This window comes from Diaphorina citri, unplaced genomic scaffold (genome assembly GCF_000475195.1).
Source record: "Diaphorina citri unplaced genomic scaffold, Diaci psyllid genome assembly version 1.1 scaffold1267, whole genome shotgun sequence".
In the NCBI taxonomy this organism is placed as follows: domain Eukaryota; kingdom Metazoa; phylum Arthropoda; class Insecta; order Hemiptera; family Psyllidae; genus Diaphorina; species Diaphorina citri.
The window spans coordinates 48,680-75,661 of NW_007378696.1; the positions used below are offsets into that span (position 1 = coordinate 48,680).

General features: G+C 37.1%; 2 protein-coding genes and 2 long non-coding RNA genes across 4 annotated transcripts; 1 reads left to right on the forward strand and 3 right to left on the reverse strand.

The window, feature by feature from the left end:
* LOC113469875 (protein kinase C iota type-like) lies at positions 1-685 on the reverse strand. Its single transcript, XM_026827877.1, has 2 exons — positions 430-685; positions 1-148 (listed from the first exon to the last, which is right to left on the reverse strand). Exons 1-2 carry the CDS (start codon positions 477-479, stop codon positions 1-3), a joined length of 198 nt encoding a protein of 65 aa, XP_026683678.1. The 5' UTR covers positions 480-685.
* A 778-nt stretch (positions 686-1,463) lies between these two features.
* On the reverse strand, positions 1,464-26,982 carry LOC103515071. The gene is made up of 5 exons (XM_026827878.1): positions 26,794-26,982; positions 3,835-4,065; positions 2,910-3,559; positions 2,107-2,372; positions 1,464-1,660 (listed from the first exon to the last, which is right to left on the reverse strand). The coding sequence occupies exons 1-5, from the start codon at positions 26,974-26,976 to the stop codon at positions 1,464-1,466; spliced, it is 1,527 nt and encodes a 508-aa protein (XP_026683679.1). The 5' UTR covers positions 26,977-26,982.
* LOC113469873 lies at positions 19,705-20,507 on the forward strand. The gene is made up of 2 exons (XR_003393154.1): positions 19,705-19,943; positions 20,199-20,507. It is a non-coding gene; the product is annotated as an uncharacterized LOC113469873 (long non-coding RNA).
* On the reverse strand, positions 20,653-22,682 carry LOC113469872. Its single transcript, XR_003393153.1, has 2 exons — positions 22,602-22,682; positions 20,653-22,489 (listed from the first exon to the last, which is right to left on the reverse strand). It is a non-coding gene; the product is annotated as an uncharacterized LOC113469872 (long non-coding RNA).

The window sequence follows — 26,982 nt, forward strand, 5'->3', positions numbered from 1 at the left end:
TTAATCAGAATTAAATTGTTGCATACCCTCTTCATCTACCCATTTCACAGTAAAAACTTGGTCTGTGGAAAACTTGCACATTTCTTTGACTTCTTCTTGCAATCTATCATAGGTGATATCAGGCTTGATGTATGTGATAAACACCTCACTGAAAATTATAAAATAACAATGTAGGGTAAATGAAATATGCAGGAATTGACAATATGATCTTTTTTTTTCTAACTAACTCACTAAATAGGTACATAGTGATGTACTTGTATGTTAATTCATAATAGTTGTTGTACACTTTACTTACTACATAGATGTCTTTTTTTTTGAGATTGATATCCTCTCAAATTAATCTGAGTCTACCTCAAAATAACTTGATCTACAGAGGGTTGTCAGTGTAGAAACTTTGATTAATCAAACTCTTTATTGTAGGTAACTTACTTGTTGAAAGCACACTTGACTCGTATTTCATCGGGAGGAGCTTGAGGCATTGTGAAGCCGGTTTAAAGTCTGGAAGAAAATAGTAAATGGTTAGGTTGAATTCTATATCACCAGTTCAAGTATAGTAAATTCAATGGTAAAGTGTGTCATTTTGGTTCTATTTATGGGTAACCTATTTCCTGTATAAGGATTCAACAGGTGACATATTCAATGTTATAGCTAATTCAAGCAAAGTGACCCACTAAATGGTACAATACTGACTTTAGCATGAAAAGGTTGACTGTAAAAGAGAGGGAACATTTTGGAAAATTCGGTAGGAAACAATTGAGAGAGAATACCAAGATCATCCAAGGATGTTCTAATACAACAGAATGATAAGGCAAAGGAGAAGAAGAAGATACTGCCAGAATGAGACTGAAAAGTCTCTTTACTTCCACAGTCTAAACAAGGTCTTGGACATTTGGAATAGGATAATTTTATAAGTTACACAATAAGGATCGTAAATGGCGACTTTTGTCGTCACGCAAGACAATGAGCTTTTGTCGATTTTTACTTTATTTTCAACTTTTTGTTTCGTTACAAATTTTCATCAGTAAACGGTTTCTTCAAATTGAATTGATCCCAAGGGCAAGGAAAACCTAGACCCTTGACAAATGGAGTGTGCCTGAAGGCATGTAATGGGTGCCAATTCACTCGACCCAAATAATAGGAAGGAAAGTAATGTATTCGACAAAAAAATTGATCATCATATATGGAATTGAGCACTCTCATATTGGTACTCACCTCATCACAATGAACCTTGATGGAGCCGACATTGGTAGCTCCTACCATGACCATGGAGAAGAACCCATGCTTCCATTCACCCATGTAGGCGGCCCCACGGTTTCTTCAAATTGAATTGATCCCAAGAGCAAGGAAAACATAGACCCTTGACAAATGGAGTGTGCCTGAAGGCATGTAATGTGATCCAATTCACTCGACCCAAATATTAGGAAGGAAAGTAATGTATTCGACAAAAAAATTGATCATCATAATTATATGGAATTGAGCACTCTCATATTGGTACTCACCTCATCGCAATGAACCTTGATGGAGCCGACATTGGTAGCTCCTACCATGACCATGGAGAAGAACCCATGCTTCCATTCACCCATGTAGGCGGCCCGTTCATTGAGTACAAACAGGTCGGGGATCCAGCATGCTACACATGGGTTCACACTGAGCAAATCACCTGCAATTGGAAAATATATATTCGGATTAAATGATTGAATATAAGGTCGATTCCAACGTAAAAGTTGTGAAAAACCCACATCTGCAAAAACGGCTTGTATCTCTTTTTTTTCCTTTTAGGTGCTTTAACACTACGGACAGAAGGTCGTTCGCACCGAACAAAGTATCTTTATAAGTTCGAAAAATGAATTTTCATTTCCCGTTCTAAAAAAAAGGTATAACTGTTGTGATAGGTGTAATTTATTAACATAAAGTGCTGAATTAAAGAGAGAAAAAGTCTCTCAACCTCAATATTTCTTCTGTCCTGTCTTTGAGGCCAGCAATAACATTGTAGATTGTAGGGAAATGTTGGGATGCGAGAGGAAAAATGGCCTAATGGTCAAAGATCCCCACATTTGCAACATACATAAAAAGTATTTCCAAACCACAAAGGCTGGGTTTCTTTACCTTGAAAGTGCCGCCTGTACTGTATATTGGTTTTGGCCGGGGAATGAAACCGGTGATAGTCTCCGGGAGCCAAGTACACAATGAGCTGATAGAGCTCATTGTCCCGAGGGTTACGCAGGAGATGCTTCTTGTACTCTGCCCACTCTTCCTCAGCCGAGGGGGTGCAGATCGGGGGTTTGGAGGGGGAGGAAGAACCTGAGAGAGGGGAGGAGAGGGGGGAGGTGGCATTCAACTGGAAGGAGGGGAGGGTCATGGTGAGGTTGCCTCTGTGGAATAGAAGAGATACATAATTAATAATTATAAAATAGGAGAGATAAAAAAGTTATATAAAATGAAATAAATAGTTATAAAATGTAATTTTCAAAATTATTCTGGACCAGATACAAAAAACCTTTAATAGACTGCAGAGTGCGGGAGTAAAGAAACTATTTTACGCCTAATCAGAGAATTCCAATCGTTCTAGTCAATAAACTGAAAGCATTTAATACTTGTTAACAAAACAATTGCTGTTTTCAGTAAAGTTTAGTTTACAATTATTACCACCATAAAATCTAAGTGTTAAGCTGGCAAGACGTACATAGGTACATACCTGTACAAGAGAAGACTAACACTGGAGTACACAGTGCGGGAGTAAACACACTATTTTACGCCTAATCAGAGAATTCCAATCGTTCTAGTCAATAAACTGAAAGCATTTAATACTTGTCAACAAAACAATTGCTGTTTTCAGTAAAGTTTAGTTTACAAGTATTACCACCATAAAATCTAAGTGTTAAGCTGGCAAGACGTACATAGGTACATACCTGTACAAGAGAAGACTAACACTGGAGTACACACTCTGTAAAATATCCTTCACGTAGTAATCCAGCAGGCTAGGAACCACAGGGAGTTCCAAAGCATAGGATTTACTCTTGGCTTTGGCGAAATTGTGTTTCTCTAGGTCTTTCTTTTCGCCCGTTTCGTTTGTACATTGAATATCCTTCACGTAGTAATCCAGCAGGCTAGGAACCACAGGGAGTTCCAAAGCATAGGATTTACTCTTGGCTTTGGCGAAATTGTGTTTCTCTAGGTCTTTCTTTTCGCCCGTTTCGTTTGTACATTTGTAAGCATGCAGCTCGCTTTCCAAAACACCCAGTATGTCTTGTCCAAGGAGACTCAAATAATCTTGACACAGGAGGTCTGACTTTTCCGTGACAGGTGTTATGTATTCCTGACGCAGATCTATCTTGGACGCTACATAATCCTGACATATGTCTTTAGCCGGAGTCATAAATGCCACATGGCTGGATAATCCAGAGGTGTTGGTACTCTTGTTAGCCGTGGTGTGAGTGTTTAGAGACCATGTGTTGTCGCCTAGGAAGGACCGAATGAGGTAGGTGGTACCCTTGACCTGTTCCACACAGCAAGAGGTGACTTGACCACAGTTGAGTACAGTGCCATCTGCCGGTGATACCTGAGAAATAGGAGGAAATGTCACAAATATTACTCAAGTAATAAAGTAATGCAATATCAACAAAGTGGTGCAATACTAAACTGTTGATATAAAGGAACTACATGTCAGTGATCATTAACGTAAAAACTGACCCTCAGTCTGCTTTATCAACCTGAAACGACTTGCTTACAAAATGGAAAATCGTTTTTCCTAGCCTCCTGGATTACTACGTGGAAAATGGGTAATGGAAACAATGGAAAACATATCCTATTATCCAAGGGAATAGCTTTACTTACCAGATCAGTAAGGGCAATGGGACGAACCCCCTGTTTCAGGTGACGAATAAAGAATTCTCCCAGGGAGGCATAGGATTCCAGATTCTCACTGACTTCGTCCAAGTTGATGCCATACGTCTTGGAAAATGTCGTGTAGAAAAAGCGACGAAACGGGGTGGGAATTTGGAGCTGGGAAAGTTTGCCCCACGACCGGGATAAGAATCGCAGCGGTATGCTACGGTAGCATTGGATCTGAAACCAGACAGGAAATAGAATAGGATATAATATATGTACCACCCTGTTTATACTGCCAGAATGAGACTGAAAAAACCCTTCACTCCCGTAGTCTAAACGAGGTCTTATGTATTTGGTACAGAAAAGAAAAAAGAATGTATGAATTAATCAAGAGTGGCAACTTGGCACTGCCAAAGAATCCGCCAACATCAAGATTTTGAACACGGCCTATGTAAACAGATATTTATTAGATACGGTAAGGGGGTGGGTAGGTGAAAATTTATAGATATGTGAATACAATATTTAAGTCAAGGATTTTCGGACAGCCTTTGATACTGTACTCGTTCTAACAATTCGCAGTACCTACTTTCGAGTGCTACGTACATAATGTAGAAGAATTTTGATTACTAATCCGTCCCATACTAATTTCAAATGCAGCATTAAAATATTCTCACGCGTGTTTTTCATACTATTGTCAGATATTATCAGACAAATTGACTTACGACTATGTCTGGAGCTGTTCACATTTTTCCTACATTGTCAATTTTGTTGACAGTGTGCAGACCGTAAAACTCTGCAACTCGGTTATTTAATATTTATTGCATGTACTCGTTTTAAGCACGAGCAGTAGTTATGGAATGACTAACAGCACTACATTCTACCGGTATCAACTGGCATGCTATGGATTTTCATTTGATACTCGCTTAGTTTGATAGCAAGACAATTAGACATGTGTACCGTGAAATGCGAGTTTATGAAAAATGTTTGCGGCAATTTCCTACCGATGCCGATGTGTAGTTCAAATCGGCTTGCTTGAATATGATGGAGAGAGGAGAAAGATTTAACCCATGCTCTTCAACATTCGATCACCTGCAAAGTACAAACTCTTTTTGCTCCGTGTTCAGTATGAATGTAAAACAATTCTTGATTGTTGCGATACTTTAGCCAGTCCAAATGGAGGTTGAAGATAGATTCTGAACAATTTTTTTTTTCTTTTTTTGCCAGTACACAACAGCAACAATTTCATCAGAAACATTGTTTCTCAACAATCTAGTTCTAGCAACTTTGTTACTTTCCAGACTCACTTCTAAAACATTTTTAAAGCACTAAAGCAAAGCAGCAGACAGTCACAGTCAAGCTCTACACAGAGCAGCTGATTAGAAACACATAGTAATGACAATCAATCAACATAGACCTCTTCATGACATAGCTCCTATCTCCCGGGTTCGAGGCCCGATTAGGGCAGAAAATTTATCAATTAGGTACTCGAGAATTTCAAGTACCTACCTATGTATTTAATAGAAAGTATCAAGGGTTCGAGGTTTACAGGTGGTACTTAATATATAAGAGCCTCATTAGGTTCACTGACCTTGTCCATTAGAAATTTTTCCTAAGGATTTTTTTTCTTTCACCTATTGTCTACCTCTCTATTTCTTCTTTCACATCCCTTTTTAGTTTTTGGGGAAGTCCCTACCCGGAATTACTGGTTTAGGTGTACCTACTTAATTTAAATATTGTTTCCCTGTCCACTCTTCTCAGTCCTTCGTCCTTTCGCGCCTATCCTATGTCACTTTTTTTCGTCTTATACTATTTCCTTGCTCAAGGCACACTAAATCTTTCTCTCGCCCTAAATTATTCTACCTCGTCTAATAAAGAGGGGGTTCTGACATTTCCCAACCAGTTTCCAGTTTTATACATGCGTAGTTGCATACATGACATTAGCATTGTCTAGGTCAGTATTAACACTATTAATTACTTCAAATTTACACTGAAGAGTAGACACTCAGGCATGGAACGGGAATCGCTCTCTAAAGAATATGTTCTAGAGTCATCAGACTCTAATATTAGCATCAGAGTGATTAGAGCATAGGACTGTTATGTCCAGCCCTGATAAGACACAAGGTCGTTCTAAATCTACTATGACACTGGAAGAGTCCAAGTGAATAAAAGTTTACTTTCATGTTGTCAATTTGTTATGATGCACAGATATCTGCAAAATGCAAATCCAACCACAAAATCGATAAATCCAATGCAGAAGTGCAGAGATTTATGTGGATTAAATAAACAAAAATGTTCTCCTACTGAAAGATAGGTACCCAACAAGTTTACGACGATATACATCCGTTCTGTCAAATAAATATGAATAAAATAATCTCCCTCTAATTGGTCTCAAACCCGCCAACTCCAGCTCAAGTGGCTAGGGAAGCGTCACAAGATAAGAACAAAGAAAAGTTTCTATTCCAACCCTGTTGTCACACACGTGAATTTATTCCATGAGCTAAAGATAAAAACGTGCAGGGATAAAAATCTATCTGATATATTTATCATGTGCAAAGGACAGTATCATACGTACTTAACTTAGTAAGCGCTACTTACAGAAACAATTATTCTATTATTTAGTTTTCATTTCATTATTTTTAAAAGTCGGCAAAACATCACTCTGACCATAAGTATCTATCTGTTGGTGAATAGGTACGTGACTGAAAATTGTCCTAAAATTCACAAATCCGTCATGGCAAGTCCACCGGAATATTGAAAATAAACATACATATTTCCTCTTACCTCATTTACACTGTTGGTCATTAAAAAAAAAAAATCTTAAAAAGGCCTCACTAAAATATACATAATGTTGCAATAAATACAACGGAAAAAGAAATGGGCGGTAAAAATATTTGAAAAAAAAAATACATTTCACCCAGATTATTCCAAACGCCCACAAAGAATTGGATTAAGGACTAGAGAGAGGACTACTCTATAAATTGATAATGATAACACTTACTGGCATGATAACACAAGAGCGTGCTTAGCACCACAGTTTTCACGAGAGCAATACAACCGACTCCCATGAGAGATCTCTAGCAACTGACTAATGACTAAAGCACTAAATCAGTAACCTCCACCCTAATCGCGAGGAGGAGATTATGAGGAAAAGAGTGAAAGGGAATTTATTAGCAAAAATATGTTGCTGATTTTATTAGGAGAATATTTAAATCAATTCCAAACTTTTAGAGGAAGTGACTGTCCAAAGCAATGCCAGTTACTATGTAGTGTCAAGAACAACTTGCGCAAAAACAAGACTCAAGAACGTAGGTAATGGAATCGACGTGACAAGAAGAAAGAGACAAATCAGGAGAGAGGGAGAGAGAGAGGCGTTAATAAAGACACAATACAAGATGATAAATCGTCATGATCATGACCCTCTCTCTCTATTCAAATGAAATGATCAAAAGAAAATGATCAGGGAAATTTTGAAACAAAATCTTACCAAAAGGTACTAAAAAGATAATTTCACTTGTTTTACTTAATGGAAGTTTTCTGCAGATTTCATTGGTGAAAACCATTTTCTCTATATTTAACTAGAAAAAAGTTCTGACCGGTTTATCAAGGGAAGGTTGTGTATTTTAAATAAAAAAACAAAATGGCAAATATCTCCGAAACTAAATGAGATAGGAAAAAAAGTTATTGAATGTATTTTGTTGGAAATGACCTCAGAAAATCTACCCTAGGCTTTTGATAATGTTATCCGTTTTCACCCTGTAGAGATAATTAGACAGAAGCTAAATACTAGCACATAGAAGAGAAATTTTGACCATTATGTTTAATACATGTGCTCTGTGAAAAACAGTCAGGATTCATGATATAACAACTGACAATTTTATTATTGATTTTGGTAGGTAGGTACTTGTTCAGAAGTCACATCAATGAAAAGTTGCTACCAAAAGGAACAGTCTGAAATGAGCAGTGGCCATTGTTATTATAGTGTTAGATTATACCTACATAAAAAAGAGCTTTCTTTTTCATTATAGCTTCTGAATAATTATCCAGATTGCCAACACATTGGTGTGTCAATCTGTATAGACCACCTTCAAACATGACCAAATACCATTCAACTTGTTTGAACACAGTGAAGTCATTGTAGGTACTGATTCAGTGCTGGGAAGTTTACCAACATTAACTGGGAAACTGGGTACCTATGGACTTGGCTTTATTTTTGAAGCTGGTTTACATAGGTTGATGCTGCATATGAACACTGTATGTTAAAAATATGGCTCCACTGGTTTCAGCCAATATACTGATCCAGCACTGAATTGCTGTCCATACTGTTGAATTTGAGTTATAGGATAAAGGGCTTTTGAAGCAACTGCTTTGATAGGTTTTAATACTTACCGGAAGGTACTTGCTGATGGCTTGATTTATATGGGCTCAAATGGAATGACCGATAACACACTGTTTGGTTCAACAAATGAGCATACAGTGGTCTTTGTAAGTTTCTACAACTCTTGATGATATGGCTCATCATTTCAATCACCAAGTCTCACAAACTTAAAGCAACCACATTTCACAAAGTCTGATAAGAAACACTTCTGAGAGGTAAATGAACTGATGAGTGTTATAGCAAGCACAGGTAATCTCAACAGAAGGATTTGTGTACCATAATGATAAGAAACACTTCTGAGAGGTAAATGAACTGATGAGTGTTATAGCAAGCACAGGTAATCTCAACAGAAGGATTTGTGTACCATAAGAGCTGGTAATGGTGTGGCTAACGCTCAACACACGACCTTGCTTCTCAACTGTTATACCAAACTCAATCATATAGAACAGTTGAAACAGTTTCTCATGACTAGTGACTCTGAAGTTGACTTTGATGTGGATGTTGCTATAGAAGTATGTCGTCAGTCCTCCTCAGAGGACGCTCTACTTCTAGCAGAGAAACATAGGAAGCATACCTGGTATCTCAAGATACAAATAGAAGATCATGCAAAGTATCTAGAGGCTCTACAATATTGCTCTACTTCTAGCAGAGAAACATAGGAAGCATACCTGGTATCTCAAGATACAAATAGAAGATCATGCCAAGTATCTAGAGGCTCTACAATATATTGGCAAGCTCTCCTTCTACGAGGCAGAGGCTAATATTAAACGTTATGGAAAAACTTTACTGGAACATGTCCCACAAGAAACAAGTGAGCTACTCAAGAGATTATGTACTGACTACAAGCCTTCTAATATGCTTTTGCCAGACATGAACCAAGACATTGTGGATAGAGCAGCTCCTGAGGATTTTATACATTTCTTCCTAGATCACTCTCAGGTCCTAGTAGAATTCCTGGAACATATCCTGAGCTATCCTTCCCGTGAGAAATGTAGCACACAGGTGTATAATACACTCATAGAACATTACTTGTATCTATGGAGTAGCACGAGTGACGTGACAGCTAAGAGTAGTTATGAACAGAGAATCATGAGACTCCTGGCTAGTGACGATACACCTTATGATAAGAACCAAGCCTTGCTCCTGTGTCATTCACACAAGTTCTCCCCTGGCCTACTTCTCATCTACAAAGACTTGAAGATGTATGAGTTAATACTAGCAGAACATATGTCTCATAAAGATTACACAGGTGTGTTAGCTTGTTGTCGTGCCTATGGTTCTCAGAACCCTGATCTTTGGCTGAATGCTTTCCATAAGGTTATCAAGGATCCCGATGTGCCTGCACATGTTCTCTCTGATATTCTCAACGTTATAGAACGAGACAAGTTACTCTCTCCATTGTTTATGTTAGATGCTTTAGCCACTTCCTCAGTCAATGTTGGACTTCTAAAAAATTATTTCCTCAATATTCTGAGCTCAGAATCTAAGAAGACTGAAACGGAAATGAATTTGGCAGAAAAGTACACTAAGGAGACTGAAAAATTGAAAACGCTCATCCAGCAAATCCAAAGCAAGCCTGTGATATTCCAAGGGTCTAGGTGTAGTGTGTGTAACGAACAGCTGGAGTTGCCTTCTGTCCATTTCCTATGTCAGCATTCGTTTCACAAACATTGCTTCCAGAGCTTCTCAGAAAGTGATAAGGAGTGCCCTGCTTGTCTTCCTAAGAATAAACATATCCTCAATGTTATACAATCACAGGAGCCTAGCAAGACACTCAATGAAGTATTCCATAGTGATTTAGACAAATCAGATGATCCATTCGGAGTTGTGGCTGAATATTTTGGACGTGGAGTTTTCAACAGATTGACCCTTGCCTTAACTGATGCTAATGACAAGACGCTAAATACACGAGGTAAGTGTTCATGAACTTTTTCTATACATATAAATGAATAATTTCATAGCAAATATGTACCTATTTGTGAAGTTCTCAGCTTCACCAATGTACCTATCAGCTTCACCACAAATAATTGTGAAGATGTACTCAGCCTTACCACAAATAATTTGGAATATTTTATCAGCTTCACTACAAATAATTGTTGTGAAGATGTTATCAGCTTCACCACAAATAACTGTTAAGACATTCTCAGCTGTATCATTAAAATAATTATGAAGAGGTATCAGCTTTACCACAAATAATAATGAAGGTCTCAGTTTCTCCACAAGTAACTGTGAATAAGCTTCATCACAAATAATTCTAAAAAAAACTCAGCTTTGCCACAAATCATTTTAAAGAAATACTCAGCTTCACTACAGATAAATAATTCATGTTTTAGATGTAGGTTACCTACCTATTGAGGGGAAAACGTAGGTAATTAAAGTTAAAAACACATTTGATTGGCTCACCAGGAAGCAAAAGTACGGGACATGAGTAGTGGAAATGGACAACTTGTCATAGGAGACTCCCAGGGAAAGATTCACCCACAAATAATAATGAAGGTCTCAGTTTCTCCACAAGTAACTGTGAATAAGCTTCATTACAAATAATTCTAAAAAAAACTCAGCTTTGCCACAAATCATTTTGAAGAAATACTCAGCTTCACTACAGATAAATAATTCATGTTTTAGATGTAGGTTACCTACCTATTGAGGGAAAAACATAGGTAATTAAAGTTGAAAACACATTTGATTGGTTCACCAGGAAGCAAAAGTACGGGACATGAGTAGTGGAAATGGACAACTTGTCATAGGAGACTCCCAGGGCAAGATTCACCTTATGTCACGAAACTATGTAGTGGTCACATTCAAGGCATACCAAATCGATGTGACTCACCTCATTCAGTCCAGAAACTCGTCTAAACTTATCTCTGTTGGGGTAAGCATAACTTGAATAACTTGATACTAAGTACAGTAGTTAAACTATTAAATACTGACAAATGAGAATGAGGGAGGGAGATTTTCAAGAGTGCCCAATTTCTGGACTTTGTGCAAAGGTAATTTTGTAGTTGTCAGGTACAAGATTAATTTTCTTTTGAAGATAACCATAGTTGTTGCTTCTATTGTGTTTCAGAATGATGAGGAAGGTATCAATCCCCTCCTCAAGGTTTGGGATCTTAGTAAGCAAGATCGTGAGGGTAAACCTACTTGTATACGAATCAGTCGTTGTGTACCTCAGAACCGTGCTGTACCTGTTACATGCCTGGCTGTGTGTGAATCCTCCAACCTGATGGCTATTGGACATCAAGACGGAAGCATTATACTATTCCGAGGTGACATAGGTCGAGACAAAAGTAGCAAACAGAAAGTTCTCAAAGGGGGAAATCAGCCAATCACAGGGCTTGCTTTCCGTGTCCAAAACAAGAAGAGTTTCCTATAAAGATTCACCTTATGTCACGAAACTATGTAGTGGTCACATTCAAGGCATACCAAATCGATGTGACTCACCTTATTCAGTCCAGAAACTCATCTAAACTTATCTCTGTTGGGGTAAGCATAACTTGAATAACTTGATACTAAATACAGTAAGTAGCTAAACTATTAAATACTGACAGATGAGAATGAGGGAGGGAGATTTTCAAGAGTGCCCAATTTCTGGACTTTGTGCAAAGGTAATTTTGTAGTTGTCAGGTACAAGATTAAAAATAATTTAATAGCAAATATGTACCTATTTGTGAAGTTCTCAGCTTCACCACTAATAATTATGAAGAAGGTATGTACCTATCACCTATCAGCTTCACTAATAAAATAGGATTGTTGATAGGAACATCTGCAAGGGGAGGCCATTGAAGCCGTGCAAATTTATATACATAATATGTATCTGCTATTATTTACAGGAAATTTTAAAGCTCACTTGCCAGACTACCAGAAAGATATGCATCATCAGCTTCACCACAAATAATTGTGAAGGTGTACTCAGCCTTACCACAAATAATTTGGAATATTTTATCAGCTTCACTACAAATAATTGTTGTGAAGATGTTATCAGCTTCACCACAAATAACTGTTAAGACATTCTCAGCTGTATCATTAAAATAATTATGAGAAAGGACAAGGTGGTTTTGGCACCAAGAGCAGGTGCCTCCATTTAAGTTACCTTTTTTAAAAGAACAACCATTTTGTGTGGGTACCTTATCAGAATATAGAGTTAGGGTCTATAGGGGTTCACTAAATTCCTAATATATTATATCTGGAATACTGGAAATCTTTGTCCTAACCTGAACTGTCTTAGTTCTAACAAAGTAGGGTGTTGCAAAGTGGAACACTAGTTAGCATCATAGAGCAGAGTTGTGCAAGTTAATAATCCACAAGTCTGTTGGTATTGGGAGAGTTAGATCGCGATCTATTGTTATCTCTCCTATACGAGCTATGTCTATTATTAGAGTACTCCTCTTTCCTTCTGCCCCAGTATTGGGAGAGTTAGATCGCGATCTATTGTTATCTCTCCTATACGAGCTATGTCTATTATTAGAGTACTCCTCTTTCCTTCTGCCCCTCTCATAGTTATTGTGGTTCCTATCGTTATAATTTCCTCTAAAGCTTCTCTCATCTCTATTATTATAACCCCTGTCTTCCCTGTCATAGTGTTCTCGATGGTTGAATCCTCTATCTTCCCTATCATTGTAATTATTACTGTAGGAGCCTCTACCCTCTCTGTAGCTACCCCTATCCAAGTCTCTACCTCTCTCACCTTCATATTCTTGGTTATATGATCTTCTATTGTTAAACCTATCCCTGCCGTTATCATATTGGGATGGACCTTGGTAATGTCCGTAGTTTCTATCATTGCGGGAGTGGTTGTATTGATCTCTACTAGACTGATTATATTGATCCCGGGGATGGTTATATTGATCTCTACTAGACTGATTATATTGATCCCGGGGATGGTTATATTGTTCTCTAGGCGGGTTATATTGCTCCCTCGGTTGGTGATGTTCCCTAGGTCTATTACTATGGCGAGAATACTCTGGAGATTTCAGCAGGGGTGATCGTTTTCTTGTGGGTGAGCGTGATTTGGACCTCTCTTTGTTCCTATAACCACGTGACCTTGTACTAGAAGTTGATCGACTTCTACTTCTGCTTCTTCTTTCACTCCCATCCTCACTCTTCCTCTCATCATCCCACTCCTCGTCACTGTCGTATCTCTTCTGTCTCTCCTTCATCTTCAGTTTCATTGACAGTTCCTTCATCTCCTCAGCCCTCTCCATTCTCTCTTGTTCCAGCTTGAGTATCTTCTCCTGTTCTGCTTTCTTGTCTGCTTTGAACTGTTTGTTCAACAACTTCTGCATTTTCTTCTTCAGTCTCTCTTGTGGTGTGATTTTCAGTGAGATAGCAGCGGGTACGGTTTTACCCAGAGGTTTACTAGACGTGGCAGGTGCTTTGGAGGAACTACTAGGCTTTGAATTGGTGGAAGTGTCCGAATCAGATAGTTCAAGTTCTGATGAAGAGTCACGAACGTTACGTCCATAGTATCGTTTAACAGGAGGAGGTGACTGATTGGGCATAGATTGGTTTTGGTGCTGGGAGGAATCAACTGGTTTCTTTGGACTTTTCGATTTGCTTCTGGATCGCTTTAACCTGGAAGGAGGGAATAATAAAATAGGATTGTTGATAGGAACATCTGCAAGGGGAGGCCATTGAAGCCGTGCAAATTTATATACATAATATGTATCTGCTATTATTTACAGGAAATTTTAAAGCTCACTTGCCAGACTACCAGAAAGATATGCATCATCCCAGAGAATAAAACAAAACTTAATAATTATCTTAATATCCTTTCTCTGACCACTTATGGTGAGCACAATAGACTATTTATTACCTTCTAGAATGCGGACTCCTGGTTCTGGATCTAGATTTCGAATTGTACGACTTTCGTCTGGAACTAGAAGAGTTGTATCGTTTAGAACTGCTCCTATGTCTAGAACTACTCCTGTGTCTAGAACTGCTCCTATGTCTAGAGTTACTCCTGTGTCGAGAGGAAGATCTTGATCGTTTGCTTCTAGAATCCCTGGATTTCCCATCTTTACTGACAACAGTAGACTTGGTAGAGCTTTGTGCAGGTTCCTCCTCTGCACCTCCAAAGCTGGTAATGTACATGATCTTCCCCGAATTTATTGGCGAAGGAGAGCGGGATTTTGATTTGGACAAACTGTTGATGATTTCCTTCTCTTTGGAAATACCATAGGTGGGGCTAACGCGCGTAGCAAAACTGAGAGGACTTGACCGGCGACCTTGCATCGCTTTCTCTCGGAATGCTCTCCTCTCTCGTCTTGATTTGCGACCAGAGAACAAGGCTTTCTCTTCCTCTTCTTCCTTGGCAAGACGGAGGTTCTCAGCCTCCTCCATGTCACGAGTGAGGTAGCTGAAGTAGTCATTGCTCTCCATACCTGTAAAACAATACTCATGTTACTCAAACTATAACCAATGGACTACACGACGCCGACGTTTTCTAACAGTCTAACACCAATTTTAATCTTTTACAGTCATGTAGTAACATACATTTATCCCATGGCAATAAATTAACAGTAGGTATGATTCAATGTTTTCTACAGTAGAAATACTCTGTCTCGCCTGCCAAGGTAAAAGTTTAAAGAATAGTATATCTGGTGCTCTATTTAGTCTGTTAGCTTAGATTAAGATGTTTATGCTATTACAGTCCTGTAAACCCTCTATTAGTAGTCATCTGGCCATAGCTGAGTACCTACTACTCCAATATACTTTATTCATTATCATTTGTTAGTAAATGTTATCATAGTCATAGATTAGTATTAAAACCATATTGATGGAGTTGCCTTCTGTCCATTTCCTATGTCAGCATTCGTTTCACAAACATTGCTTCCAGAGCTTCTCAGAAAGTGATAAGGAGTGCCCTGCTTGTCTTCCTAAGAATAAACATATCCTCAATGGTTGAGAATACTACGTAATTACCATTCACTGATTAGTAAACAAAGACATGAAGTAAAAATCCATCCAACGAAACATATCTGAAACATAAAACATTGTTAATTCGATAAAAATGTCTACAGTAGAAATACTCTGTCTCGCCTGCCAAGGTAAAAGTTTAAAGAATAGTATATCTGGTGCTCTATTTAGTCTGTTAGCTTAGATTAAGATGTTTATGCTATTACAGTCCTGTAAACCCTCTATTAGTAGTCATCTGGCCATAGCTGAGTACCTACTACTCCAATATACTTTGTTCATTATCATTTGTTAATAAATGTTATCATAGTCATAGATTAGTATTAAAACCATATTGATATTTTCATGATTAACATTTACCATAGACATGGGCACAGTTGTTCAGTTCTATAGCATTGGCAGTGTCCACTTTGGAAACATCAACTGAGAGGTCAAAATCATTCATTATCATTTGTTAGTAAATGTTATCATAGTCATAGATTAGTATTAAAACCATATTGATATTTTCATGATCAACATTTACCATAGACATGGGCACAGTTGTTCAGTTCTATAGCATTGGCAGTGTCCACTTTGGAAACATCAACTGAGAGGTCAAAATCCATGTCACTATCATCATCCTCTTCCTCTTCTTCTTCCTCTTCCTCCTTGCTGCCTCCAGGTTCTGAATTACTTGTACCTTTGCCTCCTTCATCATACCTGGCAAAACAAAATGAATAATTTGAATTGGCTTACTTTTACCAATAACTTAAATATCTACCTAGGTACTTCAGAAACTTCTGGTATAAAGCCTTCTGGAGATTTTTTTTTTTTTTTTTTTTTTTTTGTATTTTTTCAACACTGCCCCTATAGGGTGGGTGTCCACTATGGCAACAGTTTAGAAATACTTCATTTAATCATCATTAAGTATGTGAAAGTATGATTCATCCATCCTCTTCTCTCGCTCTCTCTCCACCTTCCTTAGGACCTTGGAAAAAACTAGTCCACTTGAAGGTGTTAGCTTGGAACTACATCTCAATGCTCAACTTACTTGAAGCCAATGGCAGCATTCAACTGGGATCAACATTGGAGAAGTTAAACATCAGCTCATTTGCCAAGATGTAAATAAGGACAATCTTAATGATAACATAAACAGCGGCACTTTAGATGGTATTCCATTACTGGAACCTAATCATAAGAAACACGTAAGCATGATTTTAGAAAATGGAAGTAAGATGCATCACAGTAATGTACTCAAGAGGGACATAAGCCTGGAGCCAGTGGATGGAATAAAGAGTTGTAATAATGAACCAGATCAGGAGAACATTTGTAATAATAAAACAGATCAGGAGAACTTTGACAAGAGCCAGGTCGTAGAATTGTGTATCGTGAAATGCGAGTTAATGAAAAATGTTTGCGGCAATTTCCTACCGATGCTGATGTGTAGTTCAAATCGGCTTGCATGAATATGATGGAGAGAGGAGAAAGATTTAACCCATGCTCTTCAACATTCGATCGCCTACAAATTCTTTTTGCTCCGTATTATGTTCAGTATGACTATGAAGTATGAAATTATGAATGTAAAACAATTCTTCTTTGTGACAATACTTTAGCCAGCCCAAGTGGCGCATAGCGTGAGGTTAAGGATTGTTTCTGAACACACATTTTTTACCAGTACACACCAGCAACAATTTCATCAGAAACATTGTTTCTCAACAATCTAGTTCTAGCAACTTTGTTACTTTCCAGACTCACTTCTAAAACATTTTTGTCTCTTAGTGTGTACTAGGTTCTATATTTAAAGTTGCTAACCATTTCAAACATTAGCGCAACTGTTCACAACACCGTTTCCGGTGTGTAAAATAGACTGAAAATCCCCAGAATTCTCGCTTACCCACTTTGTACCTTACCCACAGGATTACCAATTCTGTAAACACTACCCATGAAATACAAGGTATATTTTATTCTATTCTTACCTCTAGCTGACTAGCGGTTGAACACTCATTGTGTTCAAATTTGAATGATACTCTTTTTTTGTAGAAAATTAAAAGTTGTCTAGACAGTAAGAGGAGAAGCTTGACAAGAGATTGTAGAAACAAGGGGTAAACAGAGTGCAAAAACAAGAAGTTTAATAAAGGTCAAACTAGGTACCTAATAATAATAACTTATGTATGATGACCACCTACTACTAGTCATTTGTAGTTTGTAGTTCTTTGATTTCCTTACACAGTACCTACTCTCAAGTCTTCCTCAACATAAGTAAGTATAGGCACTTACTTAGGTATAAGTATGTGATCACAAGTTTTAGACCCGTGTTGCTCAAGCATAGGTATGTAAGGTACCTCATTCAGATAAGGCCAATGAACTTGAACAGAGTTCATAGAAGTGAGAGATTATGAAAAACTATGAGAACTTTTCATCAACAGTTTACTACCAATACACTTTTACTGATGTTGAAATGAAATGTAGGTAGTAGGTACCTATAAAAGGTCTGTATTCACAGGGAGAGAGGGCATTTGTTAGTTAGGAACCAACCTCAGTGGTGCAGTTGTTAACGCGTTGGACTTTGGATCTGGAGGTTGGTGGTTCGAGTCCAAGTCATGTCATGAAATTGAGAAGTTTAATAAAGGTCAAACTAGGTAATAACTTATGTATGATGACCACCTACTACTAGTCACTTGTAGTTTGTAGTTCTTTGATTTCCTTACACAGTACCTACTCTCAAGTCTTCCTCAACATAAGTAAGTATAGGCACTTACTTAGGTATAAGTAAGTATGTGATAACAAGTTTTAGACCCGTGTTGCTCAAGCATAGGTATGTAAGGTACCTCATTCAGATAAGGCCAATGAACTTGAACAGAGTTCATAGAAGTGAGAGATTATGAAAAACTATGAGAACTTTTCATCAACAGTTTACTACCAATACACTTTTACTGATGTTGAAATGAAATGTAGGTAGTAGGTACCTATAAAAGGTCTGTATTCACAGGGAGAGAGGGCATTTGTTAGTTAGGACTATGGGAAAATGGAATATTGAATAGCATTGATATGTTGCTGATTTTATAAGGAGAATATTAAAATCAATTCCAAACTTTTAGAGGAAGTGACTGTCCAAAGCAATGCCAGTTACTATGTAGTGTCAAGAACAACTTGCGCAAAAACACGAGTCAAGAACGTAGGTAATGGAATCGACGTGACAAGAAGAAAGAGACAAATCAGGAGAGAGGGAGAGAGAGAGAGGCGTTAATAAAGACACAATACAAGATGATAAATCGTCATGATCATGACCCTCTCTCTCTATTCAAATGAAATGATCATCATAAAATGTACGATTCTAGAAATGTCTGATTAAGCCCAACCCTGTAACTGAGTGGTTAAAGCGACTCTCGACTCGGAGGTGCTGGGTTCGATTCATGGCCAGGACGGAAATGTTGTTGACCAAACTTTTCAGTTCCCGGATAGGCATGGATGTAAAAGAATGTGTATCGAACAATCACAAATCCGTCGTGGTAGATTCGTAGAAGCTCAACCCGTCCTTTGGGGCTGACCAGCCCCTACACCTAAGCCTCAGTTTGGGCTTTTTGAGTGTGAGTATGCTGGACTCTCGACTCGGAGGTGCTGGGTTCGATTCATGGCCAGGACGGAAATGTTGCTGACCAAACTTTTCAGTTCCCGGATAGGCATGGATGTAAAAGAATGTGTATCGAACAATCACAAATCCGTCGTGGTAACTAATGTGAATGTACTTCTGAGGTAAATAAAAAATAAAGAAGCGGGTTTGATCAGTTCTTTACCATCTGTTTCTAGTTTCTATGTGATTACCAAAAGAGGGGCGAAGGTTTGCAAACAAACGCAACCACCCTGTATATTGAGATTATCAGTATTCCGCCAATCCGGACAGAAAAATATCATTGTTTAGTATCAGGGATGTCACGTTGTTCATACTGGGTAGAATTCATGGAATTAGGATAAGAGGAGAGCTTTTTTACTTGCTAGTATTTACCTATAAGCAAACTAAACTATGTAATGAGAAAGTGATGCAATCGGTTCAAGAGTAGACTGGAAAATAAAATTCGGACCTATTCTCCGAGGGGCTAGGTATGTTGGAATTTCTTTTTTTACTTTTTTTTTCTCTCCCAAGTTCTGCTTTCCTCTACTTTTCCATTGCTCTCCAATCTCCCGTTTTCTCCTGCCCTTCATTCTGTCCCTTATACTTTGTTCCACATGGTAAATTAAGATATATATTATGTATTTTCAGTGTTCATTACATTAATGGTGCAGTAATAGATTTTATTTGTCCCCCTTATTCCTGACTCTGGTCTACAATTTTTTTCGTTCCACATGGTAAATTAAGATATATGTATTTTCAGTGTTCATTACATTAATGGTGCAGTAATAGATTTTATTTTTCCCCCTTAATCCTGACTCTGGTCTACAATTTTTTTCAACACCATTTTATTATTATTATTTCAACTTTTTAATGAGAATGGAACTGTTAATGAGGACAAGAATTTTTTGCCAAGTTGAAAAATGCTCCATTCATTGTTGTTTATGTTTAAAACCTCATTTTCGTAGGACACCGTTCGATACCAGATTTGCTCTGCTAAAGGTTTAAAAATATTCTAAATCTCAATTTTCAATATTTACACTTAAATATCACAACACCTTTTCTTATTTCAAGAGATTTTATGGCAATAATTATAATTAGTTATGATTTATGATGTTAAATTCATAAAGGACAACACATGCACTACAGGACCATTGACTGTTTTCTACAGAATAGAATATACCTTGTTTATCCTGCTTGAATGAGACTAAAAAGTCCCTTTACCCCAGCAGTCTAAACAAGGTCTCGTGTATTTTAGTTTAAAAATATTCTAAATCTCAATTTTCAATATTTACACTTAAATATCACAACACCTTTTTTTATTTCAAGAGATTTTATGGCAATAATTATAATTAGTTATGATTTATCATGTTAAATTCATAAAGGACAACACATGCACTACAGGACCATTGACTGTTTTCTATAGAATAGAATATACCTTATTTATCCTGCTTGAATGAGACTAAAAAGTGCCTTTACCCCAGCAGTCTAAACAAGGTCTCGTGTATTTTATGGGTTTCTATAGGGGTCTATCTCTATAGAGCCGAATTTGTGAACAATTTATTTGGAATGAGAACGGGGATACAAAAAAATAGTTGTATAATTGTACTCAGTACTTGGATAAGTATACAAAAATTTTCATTATGCTATGTCTACTGAGGTAAAATGATTAACATTTTTTTAAAATACATTAAATTGGACTCGGAATTTCGTTGAAAAATTGGATAGTAGGATTTGTTCAAAAAAGGACAACTACTTTTCATTAATAGGTGCTTATTTAAAAAAAAAAAAAAAAAAAAAAAAAAATTTCTTTCATCAGACTTTGACCCACTTTGATTTTGTCTCTTGGGTCTCAACATACTTCAAATTTATTCTTTCATCAGACTTTGACCCACTTTGATTTTGTCTCTTGGGTCTCAACATACTTCAAATTTATTCTTTCATCAGACTTTGACCCACTTTGATTTTGTCTCTTGGATCTCAACATACTTCAAATCTATTCTTTCATCAGACTTTGACCCACTTTGATTTTGTCTCTTGGGTCTCAACATACTTCAAATTTATTCTTTCATCAGACTTTGACCCACTTTGATTTTGTCTCTTGGGTCTCAACATACTTCAAATTTATTCTTTCATCAGACTTTGACCCACTTTGATTTTGTCTCTTGGGTCTCAACATACTTCAAATTTATTCTTTCATCAGACTTTGACCCACTTTGATTTTGTCTCTTGGGTCTCAACATACTTCAAATTTATTCTTTCATCAGACTTTGACCCACTTTGATTTTGTCTCTTGGGTCTCAACATACTTCAAATTTATTCTTTCATCAGACTTTGACCCACTTTGATTTTGTCTCTTGGATCTCAACATACTTCAAATCTATTCTTTCATCAGACTTTGACCCACTTTGATTTTGTCTCTTGGGTCTCAACATACTTCAAATTTATTCTTTCATCAGACTTTGACCCACTTTGATTTTGTCTCTTGGGTCTCAACATACTTCAAATTTATTCTTTCATCAGACTTTGACCCACTTTGATTTTGTCTCTTGGGTCTCAACATACTTCAAATTTATTCTTTCATCAGACTTTGACCCACTTTGATTTTGTCTCTTGGGTCTCAACATACTTCAAATTTATTCTTTCATCAGACTTTGACCCACTTTGATTTTGTCTCTTGGGTCTCAACATACTTCAAATTTATTCTTTCATCAGACTTTGACCCACTTTGATTTTGTCTCTTGGATCTCAACATACTTCAAATCTATTCTTTCATCAGACTTTGACCCACTTTGATTTTGTCTCTTGGGTCTCAACATACTTCAAATTTATTCTTTCATCAGACTTTGACCCACTTTGATTTTGTCTCTTGGGTCTCAACATACTTCAAATTTATTCTTTCATCAGACTTTGACCCACTTTGATTTTGTCTCTTGGGTCTCAACATACTTCAAATTTATTCTTTCATCAGACTTTGACCCACTTTGATTTTGTCTCTTGGGTCTCAACATACTTCAAATTTATTCTTTCATCAGACTTTGACCCACTTTGATTTTGTCTCTTGGGTCTCAACATACTTCAAATTTATTCTTTCATCAGACTTTGACCCACTTTGATTTTGTCTCTTGGATCTCAACATACTTCAAATCTATTCTTTCATCAGACTTTGACCCACTTTGATTTTGTCTCTTGGGTCTCAACATACTTCAAATTTATTCTTTCATCAGACTTTGACCCACTTTGATTTTGTCTCTTGGGTCTCAACATACTTCAAATTTATTCTTTCATCAGACTTTGACCCACTTTGATTTTGTCTCTTGGGTCTCAACATACTTCAAATTTATTCTTTCATCAGACTTTGACCCACTTTGATTTTGTCTCTTGGGTCTCAACATACTTCAAATTTATTCTTTCATCAGACTTTGACCCACTTTGATTTTGTCTCTTGGGTCTCAACATACTTCAAATTTATTCTTTCATCAGACTTTGACCCACTTTGATTTTGTCTCTTGGGTCTCAACATACTTCAAATCTATTCTTTCATCAGACTTTGACCCACTTTGATTTTGTCTCTTGGATCTCAACATACTTCAAATCTATTCTTTCATCAGACTTTGACCCACTTTGATTTTGTCTCTTGGGTCTCAACATACTTCAAATTTATTCTTTCATCAGACTTTGACCCACTTTGATTTTGTCTCCCCCGGTCACAGCAAATTCGAAGGATTTCGGAGCTTCGAACAGCAGCACTACGGTGGAGCCCATACGGAACTCTCCCACTTCCTGACCTTTATCCCAGGATGTGTTCATTTCCCCCGGTCACAGCAAATTCAAAGTATTTCGGAGCTTCGAACAGCAGCACTACGGTGGAGCCCATACGGAACTCTCCCACTTCCTGACCTTTATCCCAGGATGTGTTCATTTCCCGGTCCTTGTGGCGTACACCCTTGCCCCAGCGCTTCGAGTTCGTCAGCAAAGTCTGAAAGGAAACAATAAAATTTAGTCTTTTTAATGGTTTTTTTTTTTATTATGATTAGGACAATTATTACGACAGTACAAAGACAACAGAAGTACTATTACTGTTTACCGCGGCTGTTCTACTACCTAACCTCTTCTGGGCTTTCAAGATAGCAACGAGTGTCCATGATAAAGTAAGTCTAATTAAAGACAACGGTCTGAAAGGAAACAATAAAATTTAGTCTTTTTAATGCTTTATTTTTATTATGATTAGGACAATTATTACGACAGTACAAAGACAACAGAAGTACTATTACTGTCTACCGCCGTACCGCGGCTGTTCTACTACCTAACCTCTTCTGGGCTTTCAAGATAGCAACGAGTGTCCATGATAAAGTAAGTCTAATTAAAGACAATTAGGGCTCTGGGGCAAGGCATTCCGATAAGAAAGCTCTCAATAAAGGCGGCAAGTTAAGGCAAATTGGCCTTTCTCATGCCATTTTTATCTGGTAAGGGCAAAAGCACATAGCTTCTCTGATTGGACAACGAAATGAGGAGCAGACAAATATGGTCCGATCCCACTATCAACCATCTAGTCGTTATCAAGGGAAAATGTTTGAACCCTATCGGGCCATTATCAGTAACCTCCACCCTAATCGCAAGGAGGAGATTATGAGGAAAAGAGTGAAAGGGAATTTATTAGCAAAAATATGTTGCTGATTTTATAAGGAGAATATTTAAATCAATTCCAAACTTTTAGAGGAAGTGACTGTCCAAAGCAATGCCAGTTACTATGTAGTGTCAAGAACAACTTGCTGCTAAAGGGTAGGTACCTGGTCTCTCGGCATGAAAAATACGAAAATGAAGGGGAAGGAGAGTAAGGTAAATGTTTAAGTCCAAGGGAATTCAAAGAAAAAAGATGCAAAACTTACTTAGGTACTTCATGATGACATACATAAAAGAGTGTGTGAGTATTGGCCGTTGAATACCTAACAATCACTTAATACGCAAAAAGCACTAATAGTGATGGATTTTACACCTTTGATTGAGACTAAAACGACTTTTTACCGCCATCTGGGTATTCTGGGTAGCACAACCCTTACCTTACTAATTATATTGACCAATACAGATCATCTATTAAAGAAACCAAGTTAGAAGTAGGTATAAAAAAACTCTCTGAACAACGAAGTTTAGGGTTGTTATACACACCCTAAGTATGAGGGAAGTTTAACAAGTCAAAGAGACACATGAATTAGCTGTAAAGTTTAGGGGCAAAGAAAAAAGTTTAGGGGAAACTACTTGGACAATTATCACGAGCGAATTCGTTTGAATATAAATTTTAGACCAGGACGCACTAATAAGGCATCACTATGCTAATTTCACATTGGTTCAAACTAGACTTGACAAACATGACACAAAGGAGAGTGTAGTAGAGGGAGGTGTAAGGGACTGTATTTGTTTAATGTATTATAATGTATGTGTGGAGCCTAATGCTACAAATTAGAGCTAATTAAAAACGGACCTTGTGTAATAAAAACCATACATTGAGAGGAGACAAAGAGGGGAAAAGTGAGGAGAGAGAGAGGAAGGGGGAGGGAGAATAAAAGAGTGAGAAAGAAGGAGAGAGAGAGAGAGTCTGTAATGTAGCTAGGATGATATGAACTTAACCTTAGCCTACACAATGTCAATGAAGAGAGAGAGCAAGAAAGAAAGAAAAAAAAGAGTATATATTTACTTACTTCATAATAAATAGAATGTATTGTAATTCTAAGAGTTAGAAAATAGAGGAACAAAAGGGTGATTTGAACCCACTTCCTAATTTCCGCACAAGTATGTAATCACATCAAGTCCTACGCTATATCTACTTTCTTTATTGGCAATGTTATTTTGTACTACACAGATCATGTACAATATACGCTACAGACACTACAAACCTAAATCTAAACAATTTTTTGTGAAATTGCTGTAATTTCATATTGGCATACCAGAGGTAAACACAGTTCATACGATTAACAAACAAACTGTGTGCATAATAAGACATCTTGTTCTCAGCTGACGGTCTGAATAAAGCATTACTTATACAATTCTCTGCGAAATCTTCATTCCATTCTAAGGAATATAATAGAACAGTTGCGCTTACTTGGGTGATTTTTCAAAGTCATAGAGCAGAAAAAATGAGGACCAACTGATTTTTTCTTTTTCTTCTACAACTTCTAGATAACGAGATAAATCGATTTAAAAAGATAAGCAGAAGTAAAAGTTTACATACAGCCATGGAGTGAGATTAGGTAAGTTGACTTACCATGTATAACCAACTCGGGCTCATGGTTCACCTCATACAGACGTATAGCCTCCTCCAATTCCATTTGTGTGGAAATCAAGCATGGGTCACCTGGGTAACAGAGAAAACAGTCAAAACTTTGTGGTGGAACAGTATAGTCGTTAGAGTACTTTCAACCACACATTAGACTTTGACTTTCTAGGTATCTACATATTTTGAGGAGTACTTATTCCTCTTATAACAGGTGGAAGACCAAAAAAAAATCACATCAACTGGAAACAAATCCTTATTTACAGGACTACAGAGCAAGTAACTAATACACCTGGTTTGGTGTAGTAACTAATGTGGAGTATTTTAATCAGAATTAAATTGTTGCATACCCTCTTCATCTACCCATTTCACAGTAAACACTTGGTCTGTGGAAAACTTGCACATTTCTTTGACTTCTTCTTGCAATCTATCATAGGTGATATCAGGCTTGATGTATGTGATAAACACCTCACTGAAAATTATAAAATAACAATGTAGGGTAAATGAAATATGCAGGAATTTACAATATGATCTTTTTTTTCTAACTAACTCACTAAATAGGTACATAGTGATGTACTTGTATGTTAATTCATAATAGTTGTTGTACACTTTACTTACTACATAGATGTCTTTTTTTTTGAGATTGATATCCTCTCAAATTAATCTGAGTCTACCTCAAAATAACTTGATCTACAGAGGGTTGTCAGTGTAGAAACTTTGATTAATCAAACTCTTTATTGTAGGTAACTTACTTGTTGAAAGCACACTTGACTCGTATTTCATCGGGAGGAGCTTGAGGCATTGTGAAGCCGGTTTAAAGTCTGGAAGAAAATAGTAAATGGTTAGGTTGAATTCTATTTCACCAATTCAAGTATAGTAAATTCAATGGTAAAGTGTGTCATTTTGGTTCTATTTATGGGTAACCTATTTCCTGTCTAAGGATTCAACAGGTGACATATTCAACGTTATAGCTAATTCAAGCAAAGTAACCCACTAAATGGTACAATACTGACTTTAGCATGAAAGAGTTGACTGTAAAAGAGAGGGAACATTTTGGAAAATTCGGTAGGAAACAATTGAGAGAGAATACCAAGATCATCCAAGGATGTTCTAATGACAAAACAATTTTAAGTCCTTCCCTATATGAATCACTGAGATGGGAAGGTTCAAGCAAAATGGATAAGCTCATAATTTAATTATACTTACGATATTAATATATCAGCTATTATCACATAAAAAGGACGGATGGGATTAAGAAATGGGATAATTCTAATGATTTTCAGACCATTCTGGAGAAATTTTAAGCACCAAAAAATCCTGTAGAACTCCAAAAACACCGAAATCCAGAAATTCCTGTGTTTTCGAATTTTTCGAAAATACCATTCACAGTGTTGCCAGAATACCATTTACAGTGTTGCCAGATAAAGATTATTTAAAAAACCTCCTGATTTCCAACCTAAACAAAAAAAATATAAATATGTATCAACTTTTAAATAGATAAAAGAATAATAAGTAGTAATTTATTTTCAATAACTTTAATTCATATTACGTAAAAAAGTAATGTTTTATTTTATCTCAATATAATTTATTTATTTATTTATGAGAAACTCCAGCTAACTTGTCTCTTAGTGTGTACTAGGTTCTATATTAAAAGTTGCTTAACATTTCAAACATTAGCGCAACTGTTCACAACCGTTTCCGGTGTGTAAAATAGACTGAAAATCCCCAGAATTCTCGCTTACCCATTTTGTACCTTACACACACGATTACCAATTCTGTAAACACTACCCATGAAATACAAGGTATATTTTATTCTATTCTTACCTCTAGCTGACTAGCGGTTGAACACTCATCGTTGATGTACCGATGTTGAAGTTTCCGACTGTACTGCCACACGATGAAGATTGTGATGCCAAACAGCGTGGGCACCGGAGCCCAAGTACGCCAGAACTTGTTCCACCATTGCCACGTCCATAGGTTACCTGCGAAATTAAAGGAAGCATCCATTTACGA